Source organism: Panicum virgatum, chromosome 5N (genome assembly GCF_016808335.1).
Source record: "Panicum virgatum strain AP13 chromosome 5N, P.virgatum_v5, whole genome shotgun sequence".
In the NCBI taxonomy this organism is placed as follows: domain Eukaryota; kingdom Viridiplantae; phylum Streptophyta; class Magnoliopsida; order Poales; family Poaceae; genus Panicum; species Panicum virgatum.
In genome coordinates this window covers 71,028,563-71,053,070 of record NC_053149.1, presented here as the reverse complement: position 1 = coordinate 71,053,070, position 24,508 = coordinate 71,028,563, and the positions used below count along the sequence as shown (strand labels likewise).

General features: G+C 47.1%; 5 protein-coding genes across 5 annotated transcripts; 1 reads left to right on the top strand and 4 right to left on the bottom strand.

Annotated features, from left to right (window-relative positions):
- Positions 1–938: 938 nt before the first annotated feature.
- LOC120673677 (EP1-like glycoprotein 4) lies at positions 939–2,761 on the bottom strand. Its single transcript, XM_039954639.1, has one exon. It carries the CDS (start codon positions 2,473–2,475, stop codon positions 1,099–1,101), a length of 1,377 nt encoding a protein of 458 aa, XP_039810573.1. The 5' UTR covers positions 2,476–2,761; the 3' UTR covers positions 939–1,098.
- Positions 2,762–3,038: 277 nt separating this feature from the next.
- LOC120673678 (cell division protein FtsY homolog, chloroplastic-like) lies at positions 3,039–5,735 on the top strand. The gene is made up of 11 exons (XM_039954640.1): positions 3,039–3,373; positions 3,449–3,553; positions 3,659–3,732; positions 3,812–3,870; positions 4,041–4,078; positions 4,336–4,456; positions 4,553–4,621; positions 4,715–4,797; positions 4,948–5,016; positions 5,110–5,172; positions 5,255–5,735. The coding sequence occupies exons 1-11, from the start codon at positions 3,092–3,094 to the stop codon at positions 5,366–5,368; spliced, it is 1,077 nt and encodes a 358-aa protein (XP_039810574.1). The 5' UTR covers positions 3,039–3,091; the 3' UTR covers positions 5,369–5,735.
- LOC120675139 lies at positions 5,665–20,091 on the bottom strand. The gene is made up of 32 exons (XM_039956221.1): positions 19,467–20,091; positions 18,861–19,383; positions 18,029–18,277; positions 17,482–17,570; positions 17,153–17,363; positions 16,895–17,076; positions 16,531–16,770; positions 15,562–15,749; positions 15,282–15,375; positions 15,126–15,182; positions 14,889–15,023; positions 14,186–14,251; positions 13,880–13,993; positions 13,011–13,172; positions 12,796–12,924; positions 12,604–12,705; positions 12,037–12,113; positions 11,617–11,971; positions 10,317–10,781; positions 9,472–10,164; positions 8,690–8,964; positions 8,505–8,586; positions 8,321–8,411; positions 8,194–8,223; positions 7,983–8,095; positions 7,807–7,879; positions 7,593–7,713; positions 7,393–7,510; positions 6,930–7,069; positions 6,794–6,851; positions 6,533–6,603; positions 5,665–6,446 (listed from the first exon to the last, which is right to left on the bottom strand). Exons 1-32 carry the CDS (start codon positions 20,028–20,030, stop codon positions 5,924–5,926), a joined length of 6,390 nt encoding a protein of 2,129 aa, XP_039812155.1. The 5' UTR covers positions 20,031–20,091; the 3' UTR covers positions 5,665–5,923.
- LOC120673679 lies at positions 8,948–10,878 on the bottom strand. The gene is made up of 2 exons (XM_039954641.1): positions 10,316–10,878; positions 8,948–10,124 (listed from the first exon to the last, which is right to left on the bottom strand). The coding sequence occupies exons 1-2, from the start codon at positions 10,821–10,823 to the stop codon at positions 9,439–9,441; spliced, it is 1,194 nt and encodes a 397-aa protein (XP_039810575.1). The 5' UTR covers positions 10,824–10,878; the 3' UTR covers positions 8,948–9,438.
- Positions 20,092–20,150: 59 nt separating the features above from the next.
- LOC120673676 (desmethyl-deoxy-podophyllotoxin synthase-like) lies at positions 20,151–22,059 on the bottom strand. Its single transcript, XM_039954638.1, has 2 exons — positions 21,141–22,059; positions 20,151–21,007 (listed from the first exon to the last, which is right to left on the bottom strand). Exons 1-2 carry the CDS (start codon positions 22,053–22,055, stop codon positions 20,384–20,386), a joined length of 1,539 nt encoding a protein of 512 aa, XP_039810572.1. The 5' UTR covers positions 22,056–22,059; the 3' UTR covers positions 20,151–20,383.
- Positions 22,060–24,508: the final 2,449 nt, after the last annotated feature.

The window sequence follows — 24,508 nt, the reverse complement described above, 5'->3', positions numbered from 1 at the left end:
GATGAATTTATTAAGCTTAATTATTTATCATTAGCAAATATTTATTGTATCATCGCATTATCTAATCATGGAGCAATTAGATTTAAAAGATCCGTCTCGCAATTTACATGCAACTGTGTAATTGTTTTTTTTGTCTATATTTAATGCTCCATGTATGTGTCCAAACATTTGACGTGATGTTTTTGACCAAAATTTTTTGGATTTAACAAGACGACTAAATGAACAGTGGTCTTTGAAAGAACAAGGGAGTACTTCCCCACAGTGGGCCTTGCTTGGTTTATGTAGCACAAGGTACTGTAGCATATTTTGACAACTAATTAGAGATATTAAATAAAAGCACTTTACAAAACTAACTTCACAACCTCTGCGCCACTTCACGAGACGCATGCAATGAGGCTTTTGACCGCATAATTAGAGGGTGGATACTGTAGCAGTACTGTAATTAATCATGAATTAATTAGGTTCATTAGATTTGTCGCGCAAGTTGCACCCATCTGTGAAAATATTTTGCAAATATACTTCATTTAGTAGTTCATGCATAAAGATTCCTTTATAGTGCTAGTTGCACTACTGCAAACCAAACAGGGCTAATTGTCAATCACAAATTCTCTCTGTCAATTGGTTAGGCTGGCATTGGATTTGTGGACAAGGGTGTCTTGAATTTGGCGTCACATGCACAAGTATGGACTTGTTTTAAAGTTATTATCATGTCTATCCATTGTCTAGCTAGTCGATCATAGTATAAGCTTACATACTGCATGTGCTCGACTTCCTAAACTGTCTGTATTTTTTAAGTGTTACTTGTCGTGTAATTATACTTGGCTTCTTTTGTTGCACTAATAATGCCTCAATGCATTACTAGAGAATGTATGGTTACTTTTTTTTTTGAGACTAGAATGTATGGTTACTGGATGGATGAGGTTAAGACACCAGTAGTCTTATCCAAAAATTAAACCGACTTTATTGTACGTAGTGCTGTCACGAGTCTGCTTTATTGGATGGAACACAAACAATAATCCAGGGCAACACTGAAAGTCTGAATCTGAGTTGATGTCATTTTCGAAGAGGCCTGCATGCAGATGCAGTGCTCAAATAAATTCAGGCCGACGTCGCACGCGTGGCCTGCACCTTGAGGTGCATGGTGGAGTTGTAGTGCACCACCTCCGGGAGCGACGTCTCGAGCGAGAACACCTCCGACTGCAGGTAGCAGAAGCCGTCGCCGGCGTCTGCCCCGTAGATGAACTGCGCCGCCATGCACTTGCAGTCGTCCAGGCACGCCTTCTTGCACGCGCCCTCGCTCACCCTCTCCAGCGTCCTCATGCTGGTGGCGTGGTCGTTGAAGTAGGCGAGGCCGGGCAGCGACACGAGCCGCGCCGCCGCGCACGAGGCCGCCGGCCCCGCCGGGACGCAACCGCGGCTGGGCCTCCGGAAGTCGACTGCCCGGAAGTTGGCGGCGTCCGGGCAGCTGCACTGCATGTCCGTGCACACGCCGTAGGCGCCGCACACCGTCGGGAACGCGCAGTCGTCCGGGAAGAGGCGCAGGACGTCGAAGACCGGCGCCCACCCCGCGGGACGCCACTCGTACAGCCGGAGGTGGCCGTCGTACTCGAGGCGCATGTACTGCACCGTCCCGGCGCCGACGGCGGGCAGCTGGACGGCGGTCAGCGGCGCGGCGGGCGGGGCGAACACCGTGAGGCTGCCGTTGGCGTACGTGGCGTAGGCGCCGGCGGCCTTGGTGAAGCCGAGGTGGTAGTAGCGCTGCGGCGGCTTAGCGTCGACGTAGGCGCTCAAGCTGTCGTCGGCGACGGTGAGGTAGAGGCGGCTCCCGGACCAGTTGACGGCGGAGGTGTTGGCGGTGAGGCGCGCGCCCTGCCGCAGGGACTGGCCGACGAGCAGCGTGTCGGTGGGGTGGTCGAACGACTGCCAGACGGCCCGGTTGGTCCCGTCGACCATGACGAGGTTGCCGTCGCTGTTGATGCTGATTCCGGCGACGGACTTCCCCGCGGTGCCCGCGGACCACACGAGCGTGCCGTCAGGCGCCTTGAGCACGAGGTCGCCCGCGGGCGTGAACTGGAGGGTGGCGCCCTCCCCGACGGGGCGGGCGCGGTTGGCGGACCAGACGACCTGCGGGATGCCGGCGACGACGGAGGTCATGAGCGCGCCGCTGTTGCAGTAGACGACGGCGACGGCGAGGAGGAAGTCGTTGCAGGGCCCCGCGCCGGCGGCGGTGCCGTGGTTGGTGCAGAAGAAGCCGAAGGCGTAGGAGGGGCCGAAGCCGGCGGGGTTGAGGCGCAGCAGCGCGGCGCGCGCCACGGAGCCGTCCATGAAGGTGACGTGGTGCGGGAGGGAGGCGTCCGTGTTGGCCCAGGACGTGGACGGGCGCGCCGACGGGTAGTCGAACGGCTGGGCCTGGAGCCCGACGGCGAGGACGCCGAGCGCCAGGGCGGCGGCGAGCAGCGGCGTGTGGCGGCGCATTGCAGCCGAGAGCAGTGATTAGTAGCTAGTGTGGCTTGCAAGATGGATGGATGGATGGAGGAAAGCAGTGTGATGGAGCGCTTCTTATAGATAGCGTAGCGGTGGCAGTGGGCCGGCGAGGGATCCGGCATCCGCGACCTCGGCGCACCGCGTGCGCGGGTGGTTGGCGACTGCTCGCTCGGTCGCTCCGGGCTCGGGATGCTGTGTCTCTGTGGGAGAGCAAGCAGATCAAGACTTGAAGAGCATGGGGGGCAGGCGGTGCACGTGACGGCACGCCTTGCCGCGTCACACGGCCGTGGCGGTGGACGCCAGCAGCGAATAAACTGGCTGGCTTCCACAACGTTTACAATGTGCCGAGCCACACTTTGAATAATAATACTAATGAATACTCACCGCCAGCGGATATGGATGGATGGACGAGCGAATAAAATTCCATTAGAACTGGTCTAACAACTGATACTAAATCATTAGAGAAAAAGATTTGTTGGCGGCTTCGTGGGCTGTACCTCGTTTTGGGCCCCCAAGCCCACTGGATGGATAGCGCCAAGAAGAAGAAGAAATCAGGCAGCCCTATCCACCCACAGCTCCGTATCCGCGACGCCGCGCGGCGCCGGAAATGGCGGCACCCTCCCACGTCCTGCCCTTCCTCTCCCCCACCGCCACCGGCACCGCCTCCTCCGTCCGCGCCAGCCCCGCCCGCCTACGCTGCGCCGCCGCGGCCGGGCAGGCGGGCTTCTTCACCCGCCTCGGCCGCCTCATCAAGGAGAAGGCCAAGAGTGACGTCGAGAAGCTCTTCTCCGGCTTCTCCAAGACCCGCGAGAACCTCTCCGTCGTCGACGAGCTCCTCACCTACTGGAACCTCGCCGACACCGACCGCGTCCTCGACGACCTTGAGGAGGTGCGTGCCGGCTTCGACGACTCTGCTCCTTCATTTTCATTCTGATGTTGTTCCTTGCTCATTCCCTCCACGCAGGCACTTCTCGTGTCGGATTTCGGGCCTAAAATCTCCTTCAGGATCGTCGACACGCTCCGCGGGGAAATCCGCGACGGCAAGCTCAAGTCCGGGGCCGAAATAAAGGTCAATTTGATCTCTCGAATGGGCTTCTATTTTGAATGTTACTCGACACTTCATTGGTTTCGCCGTTTAGAGATTTATAGTGTTGATTTGTCGATGATGGCGCAGGCGGCCCTGAAGAGGTGCATTCTCCAACTGCTGACAAGCAAGGGCGGCAACTCCGAGCTGAACCTCGGCTTCAGGTTCTGCTCTCTCCTGCCTACGACAATCATTTGTTGTTTGGGATTTGCGAGGTCATGTTGCGCTACGCCACTATGACAGGAAGCCGTCGGTCATCATGATCGTGGGAGTGAATGGTGGTGGAAAAACTACCTCCTTAGGTAATTCCCTGGCATACTTTACTGCTCCACCGATTGCGTGGTACTCAGATAGTTAAATCTGCCAAAATAGCTACCCAACTGCATTTAGATGGTCAATATAAGAGGCTGGTGTTTAACCTTAATCTAAAAAAACTTGTAGATGATCAATCTTCCGTTTGTTCTATTTGCAGGAAAGCTTGCTCACAGATTTAAGAATGAAGGAGTGAAGGTGAGCCTATTTCCTTGAAGTCTCCTGTTTTATAGGGTAGGTATGTGGGAAAAGGTCCGGATATATGTATTGCTTTACTCTGTTACTGCTAGAGCAAAAAAATCTATAGCCAGCTGGTCCCTCGGATTTGTGCACTGTTGTATTTGATGTGTTATAAACTATAAAGTGCTGCTTGTCATATTTGCAACTCTGGATAAAACCATGGATCCCTGTCAAATAAACTAATTGGTTTACAGCACTGATTTGAACCACAATAGGTATTGATGGCAGCAGGTGATACCTTCAGAGCAGCAGCTCGTGACCAGCTAGAAGTTTGGGCTGAGAGAACAGGTTCAGAGATCGTCATCGACAATGATAAGAAGGCACAGCCTCCAGCAGGTATGGCACTGTGATCTGAGAAGCATTATGAAAGTACTTTGCTGTCTAATAAGGAGCTCCACTCATATGTTTCATCTAATTTGACTTATTTCGTAGTTCTATCGCAGGCAGTAAAACGTGGGAAGCGTGAAGGGTTTGATGTGGTTCTATGTGATACATCAGGAAGTACGCCTGTTGTTAGAGATATCTAGTATCACATCTTTAGTTATTTACTTGTTGAGGGACTGAAAATAACTCTATTTCAGCATCTTTTTGCAGGACTTCACACAAACTATGGTTTGATGGAAGAGTTGGTTTCCTGCAAAAAAGCCATAGCTAAAGCCCTTCCTGGCACTCCTAATGTATGTTGCATTCAATATGAAAAGTTTTAATATGATCATGCGTTTTAAGGTGTTGCAGGTTTATTGATGCACAGATCTTATAAACCTGCTGGTATTTTATTCTTTGGTCATTTTACAGTTGATAACAATCATGTTGTCCATGTTCTGCAGGAGATTTTGCTTGTTCTTGATGGCACCACAGGCTTAAACATGTTACAGCAAGCGAGGGAGTTCAATGATGTAATCATACACCTGATAATTCAGTACTGGATTTCATAATCTTTGTTTCAAGAGGATTAGTGGTGATGTTGTGCTGCCTTTGCTCGTTACCAGGTTGTTGGAGTCACAGGATTCATCCTGACTAAGCTAGATGGCACTGCGCGGGGTGGCTGTGTGGTATGCACGTTTTCTTGCAATCCGCAACTTAAATAGGTGCCTTATCTATCCAGCTTGAATTTTCTTGCTTGACTGGCTGCAGGTTAGTGTTGTAGATGAACTTGGAATCCCAGTGAAGTTTATTGGGGTTGGTGAAGGGATGGAAGATCTTCAACCTTTTGATGCTGAGGCATTTGTGGAAGCCATTTTCCCATGAATTCGGATTTATGCTCCTATTGTAAAGTTTTTTATAGTCATTACTTCAGCTCTTTACGTAAGAGATAGTTGTCGTTTATTACGCTGAGGCTGTGAGGCATGACTATGAAGCAGCAAAAAGCAAAACTAAGGAATTGAAGCACAAGGCAGTTGAAGAGCTAGATGGGCGAGTGGTAGCCGGGCCAGACATTTAATTCGACTGCTTTGTGCATTGCCAGTGAAAGGGTTTATTATTGGAGTCTAGACCTGCTGGTCCCTTACATAAGAGACTTGCGAACTGTACCTGAACGATTCAGAGAAGAAATGGTGGAGGATATTGATTATCATCTGTTAATAGCAAACTCTGCTGTCTTTGCAGCATCCTTCCAGTGGCATAGTACAACTACTCGAGTCCAACAGCATACATACGAGATGCCTGGATCCAATTACAGTGTCAATTATAAGATGCATCTCACAAATACATACATGTTACAACTGGAAGAACATTTCAGTGGCATGATACTGCTAATACATGGTACAACTTGGAGGGACAATTCAGTGGCATGATACTGCCATCTTATTGCCAGTTCCCATACTGCTGCTGATTGCGGGAGCCACCTTGAGAATAGTTTCCTCGGCCTGGACCGGATGCACCATATGGGCCACCTTGTGGGTAGCTTGGTCCTCCAGCTCCATAGCCACTGCCACCAGCGCCCCGTGGGCCAGCAGCTCCAGGGTATGGCGGAGGTCCTCGCCCTTGCTGAGGATAAGGGCCACTCCCATAGCCTCCTCCCTGCCCTCCGCGGTTCGGATTATAGCCTCCCCCTTGATTCCCACCCTGAGGGTACCGGTTAGGGCCTCCTGGTCCTCGGGGCTTACCATAGTGATGGCTTGGGCCAGCTGCCACAGGAGGTACATTGTGCATACCCTGGCCAGGTCTGATTTGAGGGTGTGCTTGGCCAGGCTGTTGGATTGGAGGCAAACGAGAATGTGGTGGAGGATGATTAAGTTTTTGACGCTTCGCAGCTTCTTCTGCTTGCCTCTGTTGCTGTCGCTTTTTCTTAGTCTGGAACTCATGTGATGCCTCGTACTTGGGCAAGCTGTATTAGGAAATGCTTAAAAGTCTATCCGAGGAAAGTATAAAGGAGTTATGTGCCAATGTTACAAAATAATCATCTGATTGTACCTTTTCGGATCACATGGCAACGGATCAGTCCAGAAATATTCCGCATCAAGCGCATCTTTTGCTGATATCCTCTGAATAATTAAAACATTGAACATATGTTGACGCATGAAAAGCGGATCCAAATGATAGGTGTAGATAACAAACAGTACCCAAAAAGGGTAGGGACTAATCACAAAAATGACTTCTTCAAAAAAAAACACAAAATTGAATAACCAGGTAGCAATTTTTGTAAAATTGATACTTTATGCATGTGTAGCCTACCTGTGATGGATCTAAAGTCAACATCTTCTCTAACAGATCCAGTGCGTGTCGATCAAAACTGCAAGAATATACAAGAGTGAGCAACAATGGCAAGACTTGAAATCATACTTTTGGAAACATGTCAAATATCACTCACTGTTTAAAGAACTCTTTAACTCGTCTCTTTAATGGTCGAGGAGGCTTGAAGTTGTTGTACCATGGCATTTTTGTGACACCAGGCCAGATTATGTCATCAGGGGTACCACAAAGTTCGAAGATCTTCGTCAGCTGCTCAGGCTGCAGAAATAGCACAACATCACAAGGGGATATAGTTGTAACTAGGACCATAAACCATGATGGAAAACTACTCCAGGAAGATAACTAATGAACTGAAGCAAAGTGTTACAAAACAGGGAATATCTTAGCACGTGCTGACCTGCAGCGTGTGTTCATGATCGATGCATAAATACAGCAGCATAATAGCCGGCAGTTTATTTGCCCAAGACATAATGAAATACAGAGGGGATAATGTAAACATGTGTATCCACAAATTTGCTCATGGGCAATATAGATGAAGGCATGAAGCCAAAAGCTAACGCATGAAGGCTCAAAAAATATACCTCATTCTTTCCAGGCAATATTGGCTTCCCATTGAGAAGCTCGGCAAAAATACAGCCCACTGACCACATGTCAACGGCTGGACCATACTTCGTGCTTCCAAGCAGCAACTCTGGAGGTCTGCAGCCACAATCCAGTAATACAATGAGAAGCTTGCTCAACAACTGTAATATGATAACAAATCCGTGAGAAGAAACAATACCTATACCACAAAGTGATCACACGGTTAGTAAGGTGTCCATTATGATCACTCGAGAATGATCTTGCAAGGCCAAAATCAGCCAGCTTCAAGTTGCCCTCATTGTCTATCAAAAGGTTAGATCCTACAAAGGAAGTATTAAGTACAACATCAACAAGATGCGAATAGAAGGGATTAGGAAAGCAAGAACCCCAGCAGAGATGTGCGAAGCTAATACCTTTAATATCTCGATGTAGCACTTGATTGACATGGCAATAGTGCAGGCCGGTAAGCAGCTGCCTCATGTAACACTAGAACAAGACAAGACCACACATCACATGATCATTCCATCCAGGATAAAACCACAACATATCAAAGGAAAAGCACCAGAGTTACTTGGACAGGTTGTTATACCTTAATCTGTGGCACAGTGAACCGCATTCCTGGCCTATCGGCAAGTCCGGTGAGGTCATGATCCATATACTCAAAGACCATGTAAATGCTCCCCTTGTACTTGTTACCATCGACTAATTAAAAAACACAACAATTTGTGTTAGTCATCACTGTTACTCTAGCTTAACAAAAAACCAGTGGAACTGAACCCCAAGAATAGAACGGGCCATACTCGGCTTCCCTTGCTCATCTCGCTCTGGGCCTGCAACAATTTCCCGAATCCAATCATCAGCCCAGAGGATTAAACTCGTAGGCATACATCTAATTCATTCAATTTGCAGTTGTCAGTGGTAAACCACCTGGGGAGGTGACAATCTCCTTGAGCTTGATGACGTTCTGGTGGTGAAGCTTCTTCAGGATCTTGATCTCGCGTATGGCAGTAATAGGGAACTGCGCCGAGCCAAGCATATTCTAATCATCGGAGGCGAAACAAAACGAGAAGAAAACGAAGGAGCTAGAGAAGTCGAAGCAAAACAAACATACGCCCTCCCGCTCGTTGTCCATGCGGATCTTCTTGAGCGCAACGATCTCGTTGGTGCCCGTCTCCTTCGCCATGTACACTTGCCTGCCAGCGGCGGCCGCGGATTTAGCGAATCGGGGGATTAGGCGACTAGGGTAATTACCGAATCGACTAGCGCGGATTAGGTAGCGGAGGGGGGGGGGGTTACCCATAGGTGCCCTCGCCGATCTGCTCGAGCTTCTCAAAGCAGTCGACGCTGCGGGAGCCCCATGACGGGGCTTCGTCGAGGTTGAGCTGTCCGGGAGCCGCCACCGCCATGACCGCCGGAACCGAGGGGAAGGGGGAGGGGGGCAGGCTGACAGCGACAGGGTAGGCGACGCGCTGGTAGCTCGGCGTTGCTTTGCTCAGGTCGAGCCTGGCTGCTGGTGTGGAGACATGGGCCAAACGGGCCATACCCTGGCCTCTTGTGGATAATAATATGGGCTAGACGGGCCTCAACCTTCTTCTGTTATACTAATTCGTTTGTATTTCAGAAGAAAAAATTGTGTGTATCTCAAAAACAATTTGTGTTTCCGGTTGTCGAACATAATAAAATGTCTAGTGACTTTATTACATTTTTTGAAATAAAAAAGTTAGTACAATTAGAGGGCATGTTTTTTGCACCCTGATAAGCATAGCTGCTGTTACGAGAGATCTCGAAACCTTGAAGTGAAACAAGCATGGTGATAATATTTAGGCATTCATTCAGAAATAAAGTGCAGTACTGGTGGTGATGCAACGAATCCAAGTTCTGTAACTCAAGAAACTATTGCTATGCTTGCATACAACTTATGCTGAACTACTAAACAGTTTTTTTTTTGTCAAAAAGAACTGATCTTTTTTCTCTAATAAAAAAAAGAAGTGATCTTGAAAGCGATTCGATACTTAGTGATGCTGTGCTGCCTACGGCCTTCATTCCTAGTAGCTTTGGAAGAAGAGTCTCGGGTAGACCCATGTCTGCGACGGCCACGCGCGGGAGATGGTGACGCCCTTATTTTCGCCGGCACCGGCGGTGGAATGCTCCCACTTCCACCACGGCTTGAGCGACCTCCAGTAGCGCTGCGAATCTACGCGGTAGAACGTCATCTCGGCGAAGTAGATGCAGTTGCCGGCGACGTCGCCGCAGCCTGCCGCGTCGGCGCACGCGATGGCGCTCCTCCCGGCGCAGTCCACGAACACGCTGTAATCGCCGAGGGTGTCCACCTCCTCCCACCTCATGGTCCCATCCGGCATCTCATGGAGCGCGTGCACGCTCACCTTGCGCACCACTGCGCGATACGCCGGGTCCTTCATGAGCAGCAGCAGGAGCAGCCGCTCCCCGGCGACCACCAGGCGGGGCCCGAAGTGCCAGCTCTCGAACGTGGAGGCCTCGGGGAGGCCGGTGGCGGTCAGTATCTGGACCGCCGCCTCCTGGTCCGGCGCGGCAGCGTCGAGGCAGCGGAACTCTAGCAGCTGCGCGCGGTCGGTGACGCCGAGAACGCGGCCGCGGAAGTCGACGACGGACGCGACGAAGGAGGCCGAGCGGGGGAGGCGGTGGTGCGTCCACTCCGCGGCGCCGGGGTTGGCGGGGGGGAAGGGAAGGGAGGCGAACACGTGCTTGGAGCAAGGTTTTAAATAGCCAGCTATAGCTTCTGCTATAGATCGCTATAGCTTATAGAAAGGGCGGTCGCTATGACATTCAGCCCGTTAAAACCGGCTATAGCCCGCTAAATTCCGACTATAGCCCGCAAAACACTGTAACGACAGCTCTGCCGCTAAACGTCTTAGCCGGCGATTTAAAACATTGGCTTGGAGACGAAGAGGACGAGGTGGTTCGGGGTGAGGGTGGCGTAGTGGTGTGGGGCATGGGGCGACGGGAGCGGGAGGGAGAGGCGCTCGGCGCAGGTGAGGGCGTCAACGAGCACGAAGAGGCCTCTGGGGCGGACGAGGAGGATGAGGTGGCCGCGGGCAGAGGAAAGGAGAGTGGGGGAGGGGGAGGCGGCGGCGGCGAGCGGGGAGGTGACCGTCCCCCGGATCACTAGGGGCGACCATGCGTGCACCAGGAAGTAGTTGGCGCACCTACCCCCATAGCCTGGGTTGAGGAGGAGATGCGGTATGCGCGGGAGGAGGAGGGTGGAGACGGAGGCGAGGAGGAAGCGGCGCCACGGGCGGCACGGGGCGGCGAAGGAGAGCGAGCGGAGGCACGGCACGAGGCGCTGGAGAACTTCGCCGAGAAGCAGGTGCGGGAGGTGGCCCCAGTCGCGGAGCTCCGACGGGTGCGTCTGCGGCGATGCGGGCTCCAAGAAAAGCTGCGGCGATTTCATGGCGGTGGCGGCGATGGATTCGGGGCGACGAGGTTGATTCGACTCGACGACTGGTGGAGTGGTCGGCGGCGTAGGTTATCGAAGTCATCAAACAAACGGTTGATTGGTATGGGCTTTTGGGCTAGGCCCCGAGTCGCGATACTAATCCAATACGTACGGGCTTTTCACGGAAACGCCAAGAGGCCAACCAGGAGCTTACAGTGTATGAAAACGGCAAAGGTTGGATTATGTCGAGATTATCTCTCTCTCTCTCTCTCTCTCGCTCTCATCCTCTCAACTTCTCTCTCTCCTCAATCTCTCTTCTCTCTCTCTCTTCTTTTTAAGAATTCACAAAACCCCAGTTCATGCGCAGGATGTGTATGTTCACTTCAAAAAATCACCACCGAAACTAGCGGAAGCAAATTCTCTGACATACTGCTAAGGTCACTGTGCGTAGCCCAGATCCACAGGTCAGTGACGCAGCAGTACATGAGAGGATCCTCGTCGGAAACGAGCACTAACAGACTGATGCCGTCTACCTAACCAAACTGATATCTCCACTATGGAGAAAAGACAAATCAACACGTTTATCAAATACATGACCTGCAACGATATTCAATCCACCTACAAGTCAAAATTTTACTTTACAAAAGGGTGGATTCACAACAGATTCGTACGACCCGTTGTTTCACATAAGATATTCAAAACGGAAGCATCTTGTTGGGACAGTGCTGCCCTTGATGCAGCAATCGCCGAGCCATATCTTCAAGCTATGCCGGCCACTGCCTGGATGGATAGTGCAAGTGAGACCTCATGCTGTCCTTTTACGCTTCTTGAAACTAGGAGAGTGCCCAGGTGCTCTAATCCCACTATTTTGCGTCTTGCTGAAAGCACCGCCCCTAGTTTTTTTGTTGTTGCCAGGCGACTTATCACCTCTCTTTCCTGGTTGCCATTTGGACTTGGACTTGAAATTAGTCCTATCGCCTGTGTCGCCTGAAGCTTTACCTTGAATGTTTTTTGCAGCATTATGAGGGTTACCTTTTCCTGCCCCTTTCTTGAAACGAGAATCCTTTGCCTGCTTCTGCCCAGCTGACGAACTCTTTGATGGTGGTCGACGACTAGACGTTCCTTCTTGTCCAGTCTCAGCATTAGAATCAACCCGTTTTCTCCTGTATACAATACTAATATATGTCAGTAATTATTAAGGATAGAAAAAGAAATGATTTGGGCTAACCTTTTGGGGTCATGTTGTTCATGTTCTTTTGGCTCAGACTCCGCACCATCAACTAGATTATGATTTCCTTTGCGACCCTGAAAATTGTGAGTACACACTAATGTGATGATACATAAAAAATTAGTTTAGTGAATAAGTACAAACTACGGAAATCGACAGAATGTTTCTACCACCAAGTATACATTAATGGGCCAACTGGACAACTGGTTCATACCACTGGCTAGCATGCACTTGGTCATCAACTGTCAAAAAATTGTGGGACCATGCCCTCACTTGACATTGATGCGGCCTGGTGGTATTTCGGTTATACAAGGTTATGCTGATATAATTTGGCATTATCCCTATGATTTATTGTATGACTAACTAGGCATGCCATTTATGAATATCTAGACAGGCCTAGTAAAGTATTGGTCACTCACGCAATCAGTTTTGCTCAACATGTGAGCTAGCCGTGATCATGTTAGCTCTTTCATTTGATAAATTAAACCTTAACCAACTCAATAGAGGTATATAAAATTCATAAATAAAAAGAACAAAGGGACAAGAAGCTTAATATGGGAATCTCACCTCCTCAACACTTTTAACAAAGTCTTTGTACTTATCAGGTGTAACTAAGTTGATAGCATCAAACCCGCATTTCCTGATCAATATTTCCACTATAAGTACAACCTGCAAATATACCACAGCATGTCATACTATATGTACCCTGTGCAGAACACAATGAATTTGGAAATTGAACCCTGGAATAATACTACAAACCTTCCATTTGAAATGATGCTTTGTACACGATGACAATGGTAGTATCCCACTCATGATATCTGCTTGCAAATTCAATAGTTTTTCTGGTTGCAAAGAGGTTACCAGTACCTTAACAAAGCCCAATGCTGCCTAAAAACGCAAATCATATATAATAAAACAGACCCTCAACAATACGAAAGAACTTTAGAATGGACATACAGAGTCACAGAACTCACTTTAGTTACTTCAATGGCTTTATGTTGCAGCAAAACTAAAACTGATTGTATCAGATTCGGAACTTCCATGCAAAAATTAGCATCACTGTATATAAGCAATGACAATGCAGCAATTGCTCCACTCACAATGTGAGGAGATGGAGTTGAAAGATATCCCATTACCTGAAAAACAAGAAGATAGTCAATAAGTTCCAATAATGGAACTTTTTGTGCATCTTACACACTGACATACGGAATCACATTGATTTTTTATGCCATATTCACACAAAATAAGCCATAGTCAATAAGTTCCAATAATGGAACTTCTGTGTGCATCTTATGCACTTAGATACAGAATTGCAGTGATTATTTATGCCATATTCACAGAATATAAGGCAAATGTGATGTGACTTTATAGACATTACAACTCTGCAGAAAGTTCTGAATCGGAAAGGAAAAGGCTAGCTCAGTCGATTAACTGCTGTAGAAGCTCCATTCTGATATTCTTAAGAGTTTCACGTTTGCTCTTGTCACATTTTATAAGGTGTAAGCTCCATGTCTGGATTCTGCTTATTCATAACTCCCCCTAGTTCTGAATATTCCATGAGAGTTATTCTATACACTTAATGCACTAAGCATCAATGGTTAAAACTCATTAAAGGTATTAATGGACATGTCATTTCATATCAGTAACAAAAGTAAAATGGTCAAAACAAGAAAGGGAGAGAACATGCCCCTATGTTTATTCCAAATATAGATATTGGGCAGAAGTAATTAGCAGCAGGAAACAAAAAAGTAATTGCCATCATCAGAGAGGGAGCATCAAATTTCAAAACTAAATGAAACAAAGGAAAATATGTTAAGAGCAGAGTTTTTTTTTCTTATCTAACCATTGTAAACAATCGTTGAAGATTTGAATCTGCACTATTTGACTCTGAGCTCCTCAAGTTTGCACTAACGGCCAGGAGCACATCGTATGCTAATTTTCTACTCTCCTTCTTAGACTGCACCAGAAAAAGAAGGCAAATTTGAATAAATAAAACATAATGGCATCCGAGCAAGAAAATATTTTATGTTACAACATTTTCCATACACCATTCCTGTCCTGATTTCCATACATGAATGGTGTACTTTTGGCGGGATATTATTTAAAACACATCTGATAATTGTTTGACGAGCCAAGGAAGAAAGCAAACCTTTAGTGCCACTATTAACTCATTTAGAATCAAGAATGCCTTCCTGCTGGTATTCTCTTCATCAACCTTGAAATAGTGAAAGTGTACGCCAGAGAAAGACAGCAAACATTTCACTCAGAAAAAAAAGAAATACAATGACATAATAAAACTAGGCTAATGTAATTCATGAACACAAGCACAAGGTAGCAGGGGCATCCATTTTCAAAACTACATCATGATGTTCTAACGAAGCAAATCTGATCAGATAAACACATAAAGATGAAGAACACAGTCGTTATTGAGTTGAATATTTGTTACAGGCACAACAAGCAATCAAGCATACACATTTCAACAAGTCATGTTATTCAACATTTGGTTAAGGTGCTGCCAACCTAAGAATCTAGCGTAAAAGGATGTGTAGATTAGGAAATAAACTTGAGCATTTTGTCCTGCAATTTAGATGTGTGAAGTTAAATTATCAACAAGTTGAATGTAATCAACATATCTAGTTGTTTTCTTGCTGAGCACAAATTTATTAAACAAAAAAATTGTGAAACAAAAGCACCTCGAGTACTGGAAGCCACATGACTTAGTTCTAATTTGATGTAAACTAGCATTGCGATATACCAATATAAGCATAGTCTGCAGGCCCTCTAAAAAGCAAAGCTTCCATATATTAATCACATTATGACCATTGGTATAAAAAAAAAAACTGTCAACCTACCTTAATCATGTGAACCAGCAAATGCTGGTAGCATAATAGTTGGCTTTCTAAAACTGTTTTATCCAAAGCTGGTTTAATTCCATGAAGTAAAAGCAATATTTCATCCAAATGAGCCATAGAATATTCATCATGTTCCTGAAAGAAAAGGATGAGATATTAAAACCATGTCAAACAACAAGAAGAAGAAACATGAAGGTGTCCAGAACTCCAAATTGAGTATAGAAAACAACCACTGACCTTCATGATTATGCTTAATGCTAAAAGAGCTTTGCTGTGACAAGGCATGCTGCTGTTCTGCGAAGGAAAAGACAAAGTTCATGAAAACGTAAAGTTTACTAAGAGTTGGGACTTGGGATCTTCGGGGTAGCAGGAACAGAAACAAATTAAGAGTACCAGCAAACAAGACTTAATAAATCCAAAGAGTTTATCCAGAAGATCTTCACCAGCAACTTCAGCAAATGTGGAGATGAGATCTAATAGAAGAGACCTGCACAAGCAAAACTATAATCATATTGTGTATAAAGCCTACAGTAACAAGATGGGATTATGAGTATCACTTTACAAGACATGCACAAGCAAAACTACTCATTAAGCAGTTTGTGTCTCCTTTTTCGACAGAAACCAGCTGATAGCACGAAAAACTAATCGTGTAGATGAGCGAAAAGTATCAAACCTCCTATTGTTTAGCTCATCTGTTGTATCAGTACTTTCTTCATCCTTCCTATCTACTTCACCAGTTTTGCATTCTTGACTGTCTGACTCCAATTGAGTATCTTCTAAATCAAACCTTTTGACTAGTGAAACAAAAAGTTCACATATGTTCGTGCTGCCAGAAAGTTGACCCAGGCATCTCAAAGCAACCTGGAAAAAGATAAGGTGACCAGATCAAAGGTTAAAGAATGTCAAGTCCAAAAAGGATTGCCAATAAGCACAGCAAATTATATAAGTTTGAAGCGATAGTAATGTTTGAAATCACATAAGCCAATAAATGGTTGAAATCACAGATGGTAATGTTTGAAATCACATAAGCCAATAAATGGTTGAAATCACATAAGCGATAGTAATGTTTGAAATCACAGCAAATTACAACAAAAGATAGTAATGTTTGAAATCACATAAGCCAATAAATGGTTGCCAACAAAATTATATAAGTTTGAACTTTGAAGCGATCCTGGAAGAAAAAGGTAAACTGGATTTTCAAATGTTCTGCTATGCATACACCAAAAATGCATAGTTCACAGATTTTGCTGGAAATTTGGGAAAACCCAACTTTATTCAGTTGGAACTTAGCATTCAGCCTTCAGGATGTTCCAACATCCAAACAATTTTTTTGGTTCCTTCTTGAGTTTTATCCATAACAGGTAGAGCTGTTTACTATTTATTATAGTACAGGGAACAATTCAGAATGGAAAAATGTGATACTTTGATCTCCAATCATGTTCTGATATAAAAAACATTGAGGTAAAAATAGGCTTATGTATATATGATAAGATATTTCAGATTATTTTAAAGACATAACCGGATTATGTATATATGATAAGATATTTTCTCAACATGTACATGAGAGACTTAGTAGTTTAAAGATTAAAATAATCACAGCATGACCAATTAACAAAATCGGAAGAAATAGCAGGTGATGCACCTTTAAATGAGCACGTTTTTCTGGTGAGGACTCAAGGAAATAGTCTGCAAAAGTGCAGAGAAGATTGGCAGAATGTGATGCTAGAACTTTCAAATCCTTGCAGGCTTGTTTTTTGGAGCACCTCTCTAGACGTGGACATTTGAAACTAATAGGTTTTGAGGAGAACAAGGCTGAAAGTTCCATATAGATTTCAACATTTTGACTGCTGCTACTCAATCTTCTGGTACCATCTACAAGTTGCTGCGAAGCAATAAAAAGAAATATATCATATAAGCCATGGACCATCTTTATAGTTCCGAGGGTACAATATCAAAGGGAGTTAGCAACAAAACAACTACATTATATGACAACTGAATGTCTAAACCTGCAGGGCTTTAACAGCAGATTTGTATAGGCACTCATCACACTTCAAAATTTCAACCAGCAACTTGGACAGGGAACCAAAACTATGATGTACATCAACCGGATAGCGGCAGAAGGAAGGAAGCAAGTTCCATAGTTGATCAGTCCAAGATTGCAAGTCCTTACGTTTCCGTCCTTTCTTGACTGAAAATGAAAGGAAAAGGATATGGAATTGGGTTGTGTGTGCAGTTGAACAAGTTATTTGCATCTAGTAACTTACCCCTGTCAGATGCATTTTGTACAGATTTTGCTAGGGGTACAATATGCTCTAGAAAAAGTTGCAGCGAGGCTCCATATGTATACTTATCCAAAATAGGTAGAAGCCAAGAATTTGAGCATGTCAAGCGGTCTTCATCAAAAGCTATTGGAACCAATGAAAGGACTTTATCTGGTCCCATAGCAACCACTGCTGCTCCAATGCATTCTTGAACCTGCAGGTGACATATGTTCAATGAAAAACTACAATCTAAGAAGCACTTAAATATAATTCTGTTATAAAAGAGATATATGCCGTATATTGAGGAGCATAACAACAATAAATGAACTTACGCTCTTTAGTTGTGATTCTTTGTCCATTTTCATAGCAAACTGTGCCAAGGTAAGTAGGATATCTTTCATAAAGACAAAGGAACTCTCCCCTGGAATAATTAATGCAAACAGAACAGTTAAAGAATCAATCAAGTGATGAAGTGAATCACACAAAGAGTAGGACATTGGCATATATGAAAATAGAATTAGCAGCAGCTCCGAAAGGTGTTCGGAGAGTCCTTTCAAACTTGTCTGTCTCCAAAAATGGCTAATTTAGGTGTTTTTACTAATTTTGCAGCTAATACATTCATTTTATGGTGAATACTACCATTCTGTAGTGTTGCCAAGTGCTTGTTCATAATCAGCATGCACTTTTTGCAAAATAAACATGCACAATTTGCATTGATATACAAGAAAGGGCGCAGTTTTATGCGAAGATAAATCGCATTTAAATATCAAAACAATGCACCTGATGGTGAGGTTAACTATTCCTAGGAGTTCAGAATATCCCTGGGATAATCCAACTGAAGATAAGAGATGTTACTGCTGAAAAAAACTGAAGACATACCAAGTTTGAGAAATAAAACCAAGACTACGGTTAAGATACTATCTGGAGGATAAGCACAAGTGTGAAGTCTGCTATTGATTGTTAAACAGATCGATTTCATGGCAGCTTGGTCACTCAAATCCTCAGCATCACATTCACTTAGTTGTGATTCATTAGTGACAAAAACACTGTGGTCAATATGAGAATCAATACAGTCTTGCACCACTTTTGCTACATCATCAGAACATTTTCTGCCCAGAATTAAGTATCCTGCCAAATTGGGGGGGTTACACAATAGGTTAGGTTGGTAAGCATCATATTGCATATAAAGAACAATTACAAAAGAAAAGGTGTGACACGGTGACATTAAGAGGGTGCACAAGCATGATCACAATCAATTGTGGACGAATGTCTAGATCCTAAAGGATGCAATATTCGCAAGAAGCCTAACTACCTAAGTAGTTAAGTACATACCAAAATGAAGACTACACATGCTCTAGAGAGAAAAAAACTCTGAAAAAACAAGATGGCAACTTTGAACAATCAGGAAAGACAAAAGGAACAATTCCTTCCAATTGAAACACTGAAGACGTTGGAGGAAGCATGCTGTAGCACTCGTTCAATGTCCACAACTCCACACACATAACAAATGAGATCAATATTTTCGCTGATGTTAGATAATTATGTCAACAAGAAGCTGTAATATTTTCTTACTGGGTGTGTGTACATCATATTAGAAGATAGATGTGTCGGAGATGTATCAGTGTTGGACATGGTGTCCGACACCGACACGCCACCTCAGGGACGTGTTCGTGCATCAGAGCTGATGCATGAAACATGTAAACATACGCACCTGAAACTGCCTCAAAGGCAGTTGGAAGAACCTCCACCCACAATTTTGAGCAGCCAACAAGTTTATCCAAGCAACTTTTCATTAGGTGCAATGCTGCGACAATGGTATCATCAGGCTTCTTCTCATTATACGGCAGGTAAGCAACCACCGAGGATACAAGACTCTCCACCTCGGATTCAACAGTTTCAGCCTTCAGATGACCCAACAAGGTCGCCAACAGCCTAAGAACGTGCCTTGTAAGTGGCGTAAAGCAAGGGCTCAATAACTGATAAGCATCCGAGAACACCTTCTTCCTTGCCTTCTTCGATAGATATGGAACCAAAGTTACCATTGCACCAAGCATATGAGCCGCATCTGTGTCTTTACCCTCAGAAATATCTGAATTCGAACTGATAAGACTTTGCGCCAAAGAAATGTGCTTCTCAAACATGCCAACTGCAGCATTGCTAGCTTTCTTCGCACAACCGCACTGGTCCAAGTACGCGAACAGTTTTTCGACGCTCTCCTGCGCACATTTTCGAACCTAGAAGGCAGCAATTGACGTCCACATGAACAAGGCGGCTAAATGTCTGTTACTAATTCAATAATCCCTGCTAGTTTTCTCACCTTGGCCCGCTGGTCCACAGAAGCCACGAGGAGAGCTTCCAGAGGAGCCGCCACAGCATCCCAATCGGCTGCAGCGTCGAGATGGAGGGTCAAGTGTCCGAGCGACTTGACCACCGAGCGCACGGTGCCTGTCGGGAGCTGGGAGGCGTCGGGGGACGAGAGAAAGGCGGCGAGTGCGGAGGCAGATTCAGAAGCAGCGTCGGGCGGGAGGGATGAAGGGGAGGATGGGATGTGGGGCAGGAGGATTGCAAGCAGAGAGGCGAGGGCGGAGGCGGCGGCCGGGTCTGCAGGCCCAGCGGCACGAAGGGCAGCGACGGCCGCGGGGAGGTAGGACGCCGGGGTAAGGGGCAGGCCGTCGTCGAGGAGGATGGAGCGGATGGCGGCGGCTGAGGCGAGGAGGTGGCGGTGCTGCGGGGCGGCTGAGCGGCCGTAGCGCGCGGTGAGGGCCGCGCAGGCGTCTCCCGAGAAGGACTCGAGGGGGAGCGGGGTCTGGGAGGGCTCCTCGCCGTCGGAGTCGGGGTCGGCGTTGGCGGCAGCCGCCGGGGCTCTCTGCTTCCGCTTCATGGCCGCGGTGGTCCGACGCCGCCGGGAAGGGGTTTGGGGGTTTTGATTTGAGTTGGGGGCTTCAGACTGATGTTCCTGCCTAGGGTTGAGGTTCGGATCATATGCCCCTACATGTTTTGTGATAAAAACAAGAATATCATATTATCTTGCATCAGTTTACACAAATATATCACTGTAAAAAAAATTTACACAAATATATCAGGGTACAGATTTGCAATTTAAAATAATCTCTCATGAAATTGACCATGCTATACAGGAAAAGTGTACATAAATAGGAGAGTAGTAGCAACAGAATCAAAATGGACATGATCTTACATAAATATTGGTAAAGGAACTCGATCCTAGAAATATTTTTACTGGTCCGTTGAAATGAATGGAGTAGCTTCCAACAAGAGTTCATTTTTTCGTCGTGCCGTGATGCCATAAGCTTCGGTCATATCTAGATCACAGGGATTTGCTCCAGTAGGTAACTTCCAATCAAAATGGTAAAGGAGGCTCGCAAGCGCTATTTCAATATTGGCGAACCCAAACATCAAACCAGGACACATCCTTCTGCCGCCGCCCCCAGGGAGGAACTTGAAGTCCGCACCGCTGAAATCGATCACGCCATCTTGGAATCTTTCCGGCTTGAACTGGTTTGCATTCGGCCATGACGTCTCGTCCCTACCAATCGCCCATGCGTTCACAAACACTGTCGTACCCTTAGGTATGTCGTAACCCATGATCTTAATCGGTTGGGCGCAAGACCTCGGAAGAATCAGCGGTAAGGGAGGATGCATCCTTAGTGTCTCCTTGATCACCATTTGGAGGTAGGGGAGCTTCCCTTGGATGTCTGCTTCCGCTACCTTCGTTTTGCCCTCAAGAACTTGCCGGACTTCTGACTGCGCTCGCCGCATCACCGCCGGGTTCCTCACAAGCTCCGACATGACCCATATGGTCGTCGTTGCTGTCGTTTCCGAGCCCGCAGCGAAAACATCCTGATGAACAATTGCAAATATATTGCAGCATGCATGTTATTAGGAATGAATTTGTTTGTGTCAGTTTCTTCTTCATTCAGTTACCAGCATATAGGACTGAACTGATGAACTGCATGTGGCATTTGTGACTTACGAACAACACCGCGCAGACAACTTGTGTGGTGAGGACGGTCTCCAGCCCACCGTCTCGCTGAAGCCGTAGCAGGACGTCGAGGATGTCGTCCCGGCGACCGCCTCCCTCGCCGCCGCCGTCTTTGGCCGCCTTGCTGGCATGGTCCTGGATGATGGCTTGCACGATGCCATGGATCCTGTCGTGCACCTCCCTTGCAGCTCGCAGGGACCCGGCGCCGAGCGTCCTGGCGAGCTGCGAGCCCGGGAACAGGTCGACGAGGTTGAACCCGGCCAGGAGCTTGAGCACCTCGTCCAGCCCCGCCATGTACTCGCTCCTCATCGGGCACGTGTCGCCGACGGCGCACCTCATCAGGATGTCGTTCATCAGGACCTTGATCCTCTCGCTGAGGTTCACGAGGGCCGGCGACGCCGCCACGGACCGGACCAGGCTCGCCGCCTCCTCCTCCCGGATGGGGCGGAAGGACAGCACGCGCTTCGGGCTCAGCAGCTCCGTGGCGCAGAGCCGCCGGAGCTCCTTCCAGTGGCGGCTGCCGGACGGCGCGAAGGCGATGTTCTGGCCGCCGTAGGAGAGGATGTTCGCGGTGACGTAGAGGGGCCGGTCGGAGACGACGGCGTCGTGGGTCTTCATCACCTCCCGCGCCGCCTCGGGGGAGGAGACCACCACCGTGGGGACGTGCCCAAGGCGGAGGAGCATGACGGCGCCGTACCTCCGCGCCAGCCCCCGCATCGCGTGGTGCGGCAGCGCGCCGAGCAGGGAGTGCATGTTCCCGATGACCGGCAGCGGCCATGGGCCAGGAGGCAGGTTCAAGGCGGTGGCGCGCCGGGAGCAGACGGCCTTGGTCAGCTTGAGGAGCACGATGACGCCGCCGGCGAGGCAGAGCAAGGTGTAGAACGCAGCCGGTGTTGTGTCTGCCATGACAAACACTGGAATGGAAAGGGCGACCAACCAAACCAATATGAAGTGGCTATTAGAAATGTCAAATTTAACGGGATTTACAAATCATATCGTCACAAAGGGGATGGATAATTAAGCAAGCTAGAGATAATCCAAAGCCGGTGGAGTGCAAGAAATGGCAATTGATACTACATATACTAATGTTAATATATTCTCGCACTGAAGTTCAAAATTACTATCATTATCCAGCGTTTGACTCGCTCAATGGATGTTGTATCCTTAGTTAAAATGATGATGGATGGATCAACAGGCCGGTTCTGGAATTCATTAATCTGTCCAAGACTGACTGCAGGAAATTCGACTGAAAAGGTCCAGTGTGCTAGCATTGTTTAGTGGAGAATTCATGCAAGGATTAACTTGGAAGTGACATCCTCCATTCCCCTCTAGATTAATTTGTAGTGCTGCTCATGTGGAACTCGAGCTAACAATAGTTAATTCGAGATAATGTTTGACATTTAACACGTACGTACTGCCGAGGACACCTGGAACACTGCGACATTATTGAGTTGCGATCGTGTCCCTTTCGTTGTGGCCACTCTGCCAAAGTGACAGCTCTATACATAGCAATTACAGTACTTCTTATTTGGTATAGTCAACGCCCCGAAGAAGACGATAAATGAATAAACAAGAAATTTCCGGGGTCAAAGCTCAGATCAGCCCAAGCATCCCACCTTCTTGTTCACCAGGTCGCGCATCACATCTTCTTATTTTGAAACTAGCAAGTTATTTGATAATCTTAAATAGTCTCTTGAACCATATATATGCAATATGAGAAAGTTAAATGTGTGCCAAACCATGCAAGACTAATCACATATTCAAAATGGACATGATGTACATAATCGAAACCAACTCAATAATCATGATGAATATTAAGATTCTAATCCATTTTAACTCTTTTTAGTATATATCATAGAAATAAAATGATTTTTTTCTACACCTTTTGAATTCCTCTTTGCTGGCCTTATCCAAACCACGAGTCGGTGCTTCTCGAAGACCGCCGCTGGCCTGCTCTGCCTCCCTGTGCGCACATTCAGGGGGCATCCAGACCGCCGCCTGCCGCTCCCACTGGTGCTGCCGCCCTGCTGCACGCCCCAATGCTGTAGCTGAGGGCACGGAGCCGCCGACGCCGCCGCGACGGCCTCCGGCGCGAATATCGTCGCTCCCGTCGCTGAGCATCTGTTGTGGCCACCGTCGCAGGATCGCAGCGCACGTGAAGGGAGAGGGCTGGGGTGGGACGGTGCGATTCCCGGGGCGGGGAGGCGCGAATCCTAGGGCGGCGCGACTCGCCGGAGCTTGAGAAGGAGGCGGCGCAGGGTCTGTGGGAGGACGGGAGGAAAGGGAGAGGGAGCAGAGGGCAGGGGAAGAAAAACGGTCTCGCTTAACTTGGACGCGGGGTTGGCAACGCGTACTAGAGAATCGGAGCTCACGTTAATTGATAAATAATCAAAACGTTTTGATGAGATTCTATCTTTTTTCTATCTGGAATCGGTTTATAAGTGGAAACAAACAGGCCCATAAAGATGTCCACGATCACGTAGATCGGGAGGTCATGACCTCCCTAGCTTGCCGCCTTGATCGGCCGAGCTAGGTGGAGGAGCAGGACAGCGGTGACCAGTGGCGTAGTTAGGATTAAACTTTACCTATGATGGCATTGAAGTATATAGATGTAGCATCAACCACACACACATACATGCCAACCAAATTCACCATGATGTTGGGGAGATGACGTTGGCGCAGGAGCTCGGCAAGTCTGGTGGCCGCCATGGCTCGCCGCTGGCTCCTCCACTGGCAGTGATGAGTGACGACAACAAGGGCGGAGGAAGGTGTTGCACATGGCTTGTAATGAGATTTTTGGCTCTGTTCGGCTGGCTGTGGCTGATGGCTAGTGCTGATTCTCGCAATGCTAAAATGCTAAACACCAAGATTAGTCTATATCCTATGCTTGCTAACACAGAGATGAGTTATTTGTTAGTTTCGATTGGAAGTTGGGGCAGAAAAAACCACTGCATGCCACTGATGCCATCACTACTGCGGCCTGCTTTGGCGAACGGATTGGAAAGGTTCACTGCAGCGCGAGTGCGCTGAGTGACAGTGCCAGCCAGTAGCCCGCTAGCTAATTAAACCCTATCACAATTTCACGTATATATTAGCAGTACTAGAAAGAAAAATACAGGGAAAAAAAATTCTATCACGTTGATAGCCATATGCAAATGTTAATAAGAGCTCTGATGTGAGGACGCCTGCACTGCACAGACGACCATTCAATGCAAGTTGATGCCTTGATGGCCATATGCAAATGCTAATAAGAGCTCTCACATGTCTCCATAATGTTATTGGATGACTGAAATTAGAAATCGGGTGAAGAAGATCTGATAGCCGCACACCATGCATCACTACGAAGGGTAAACATGCAG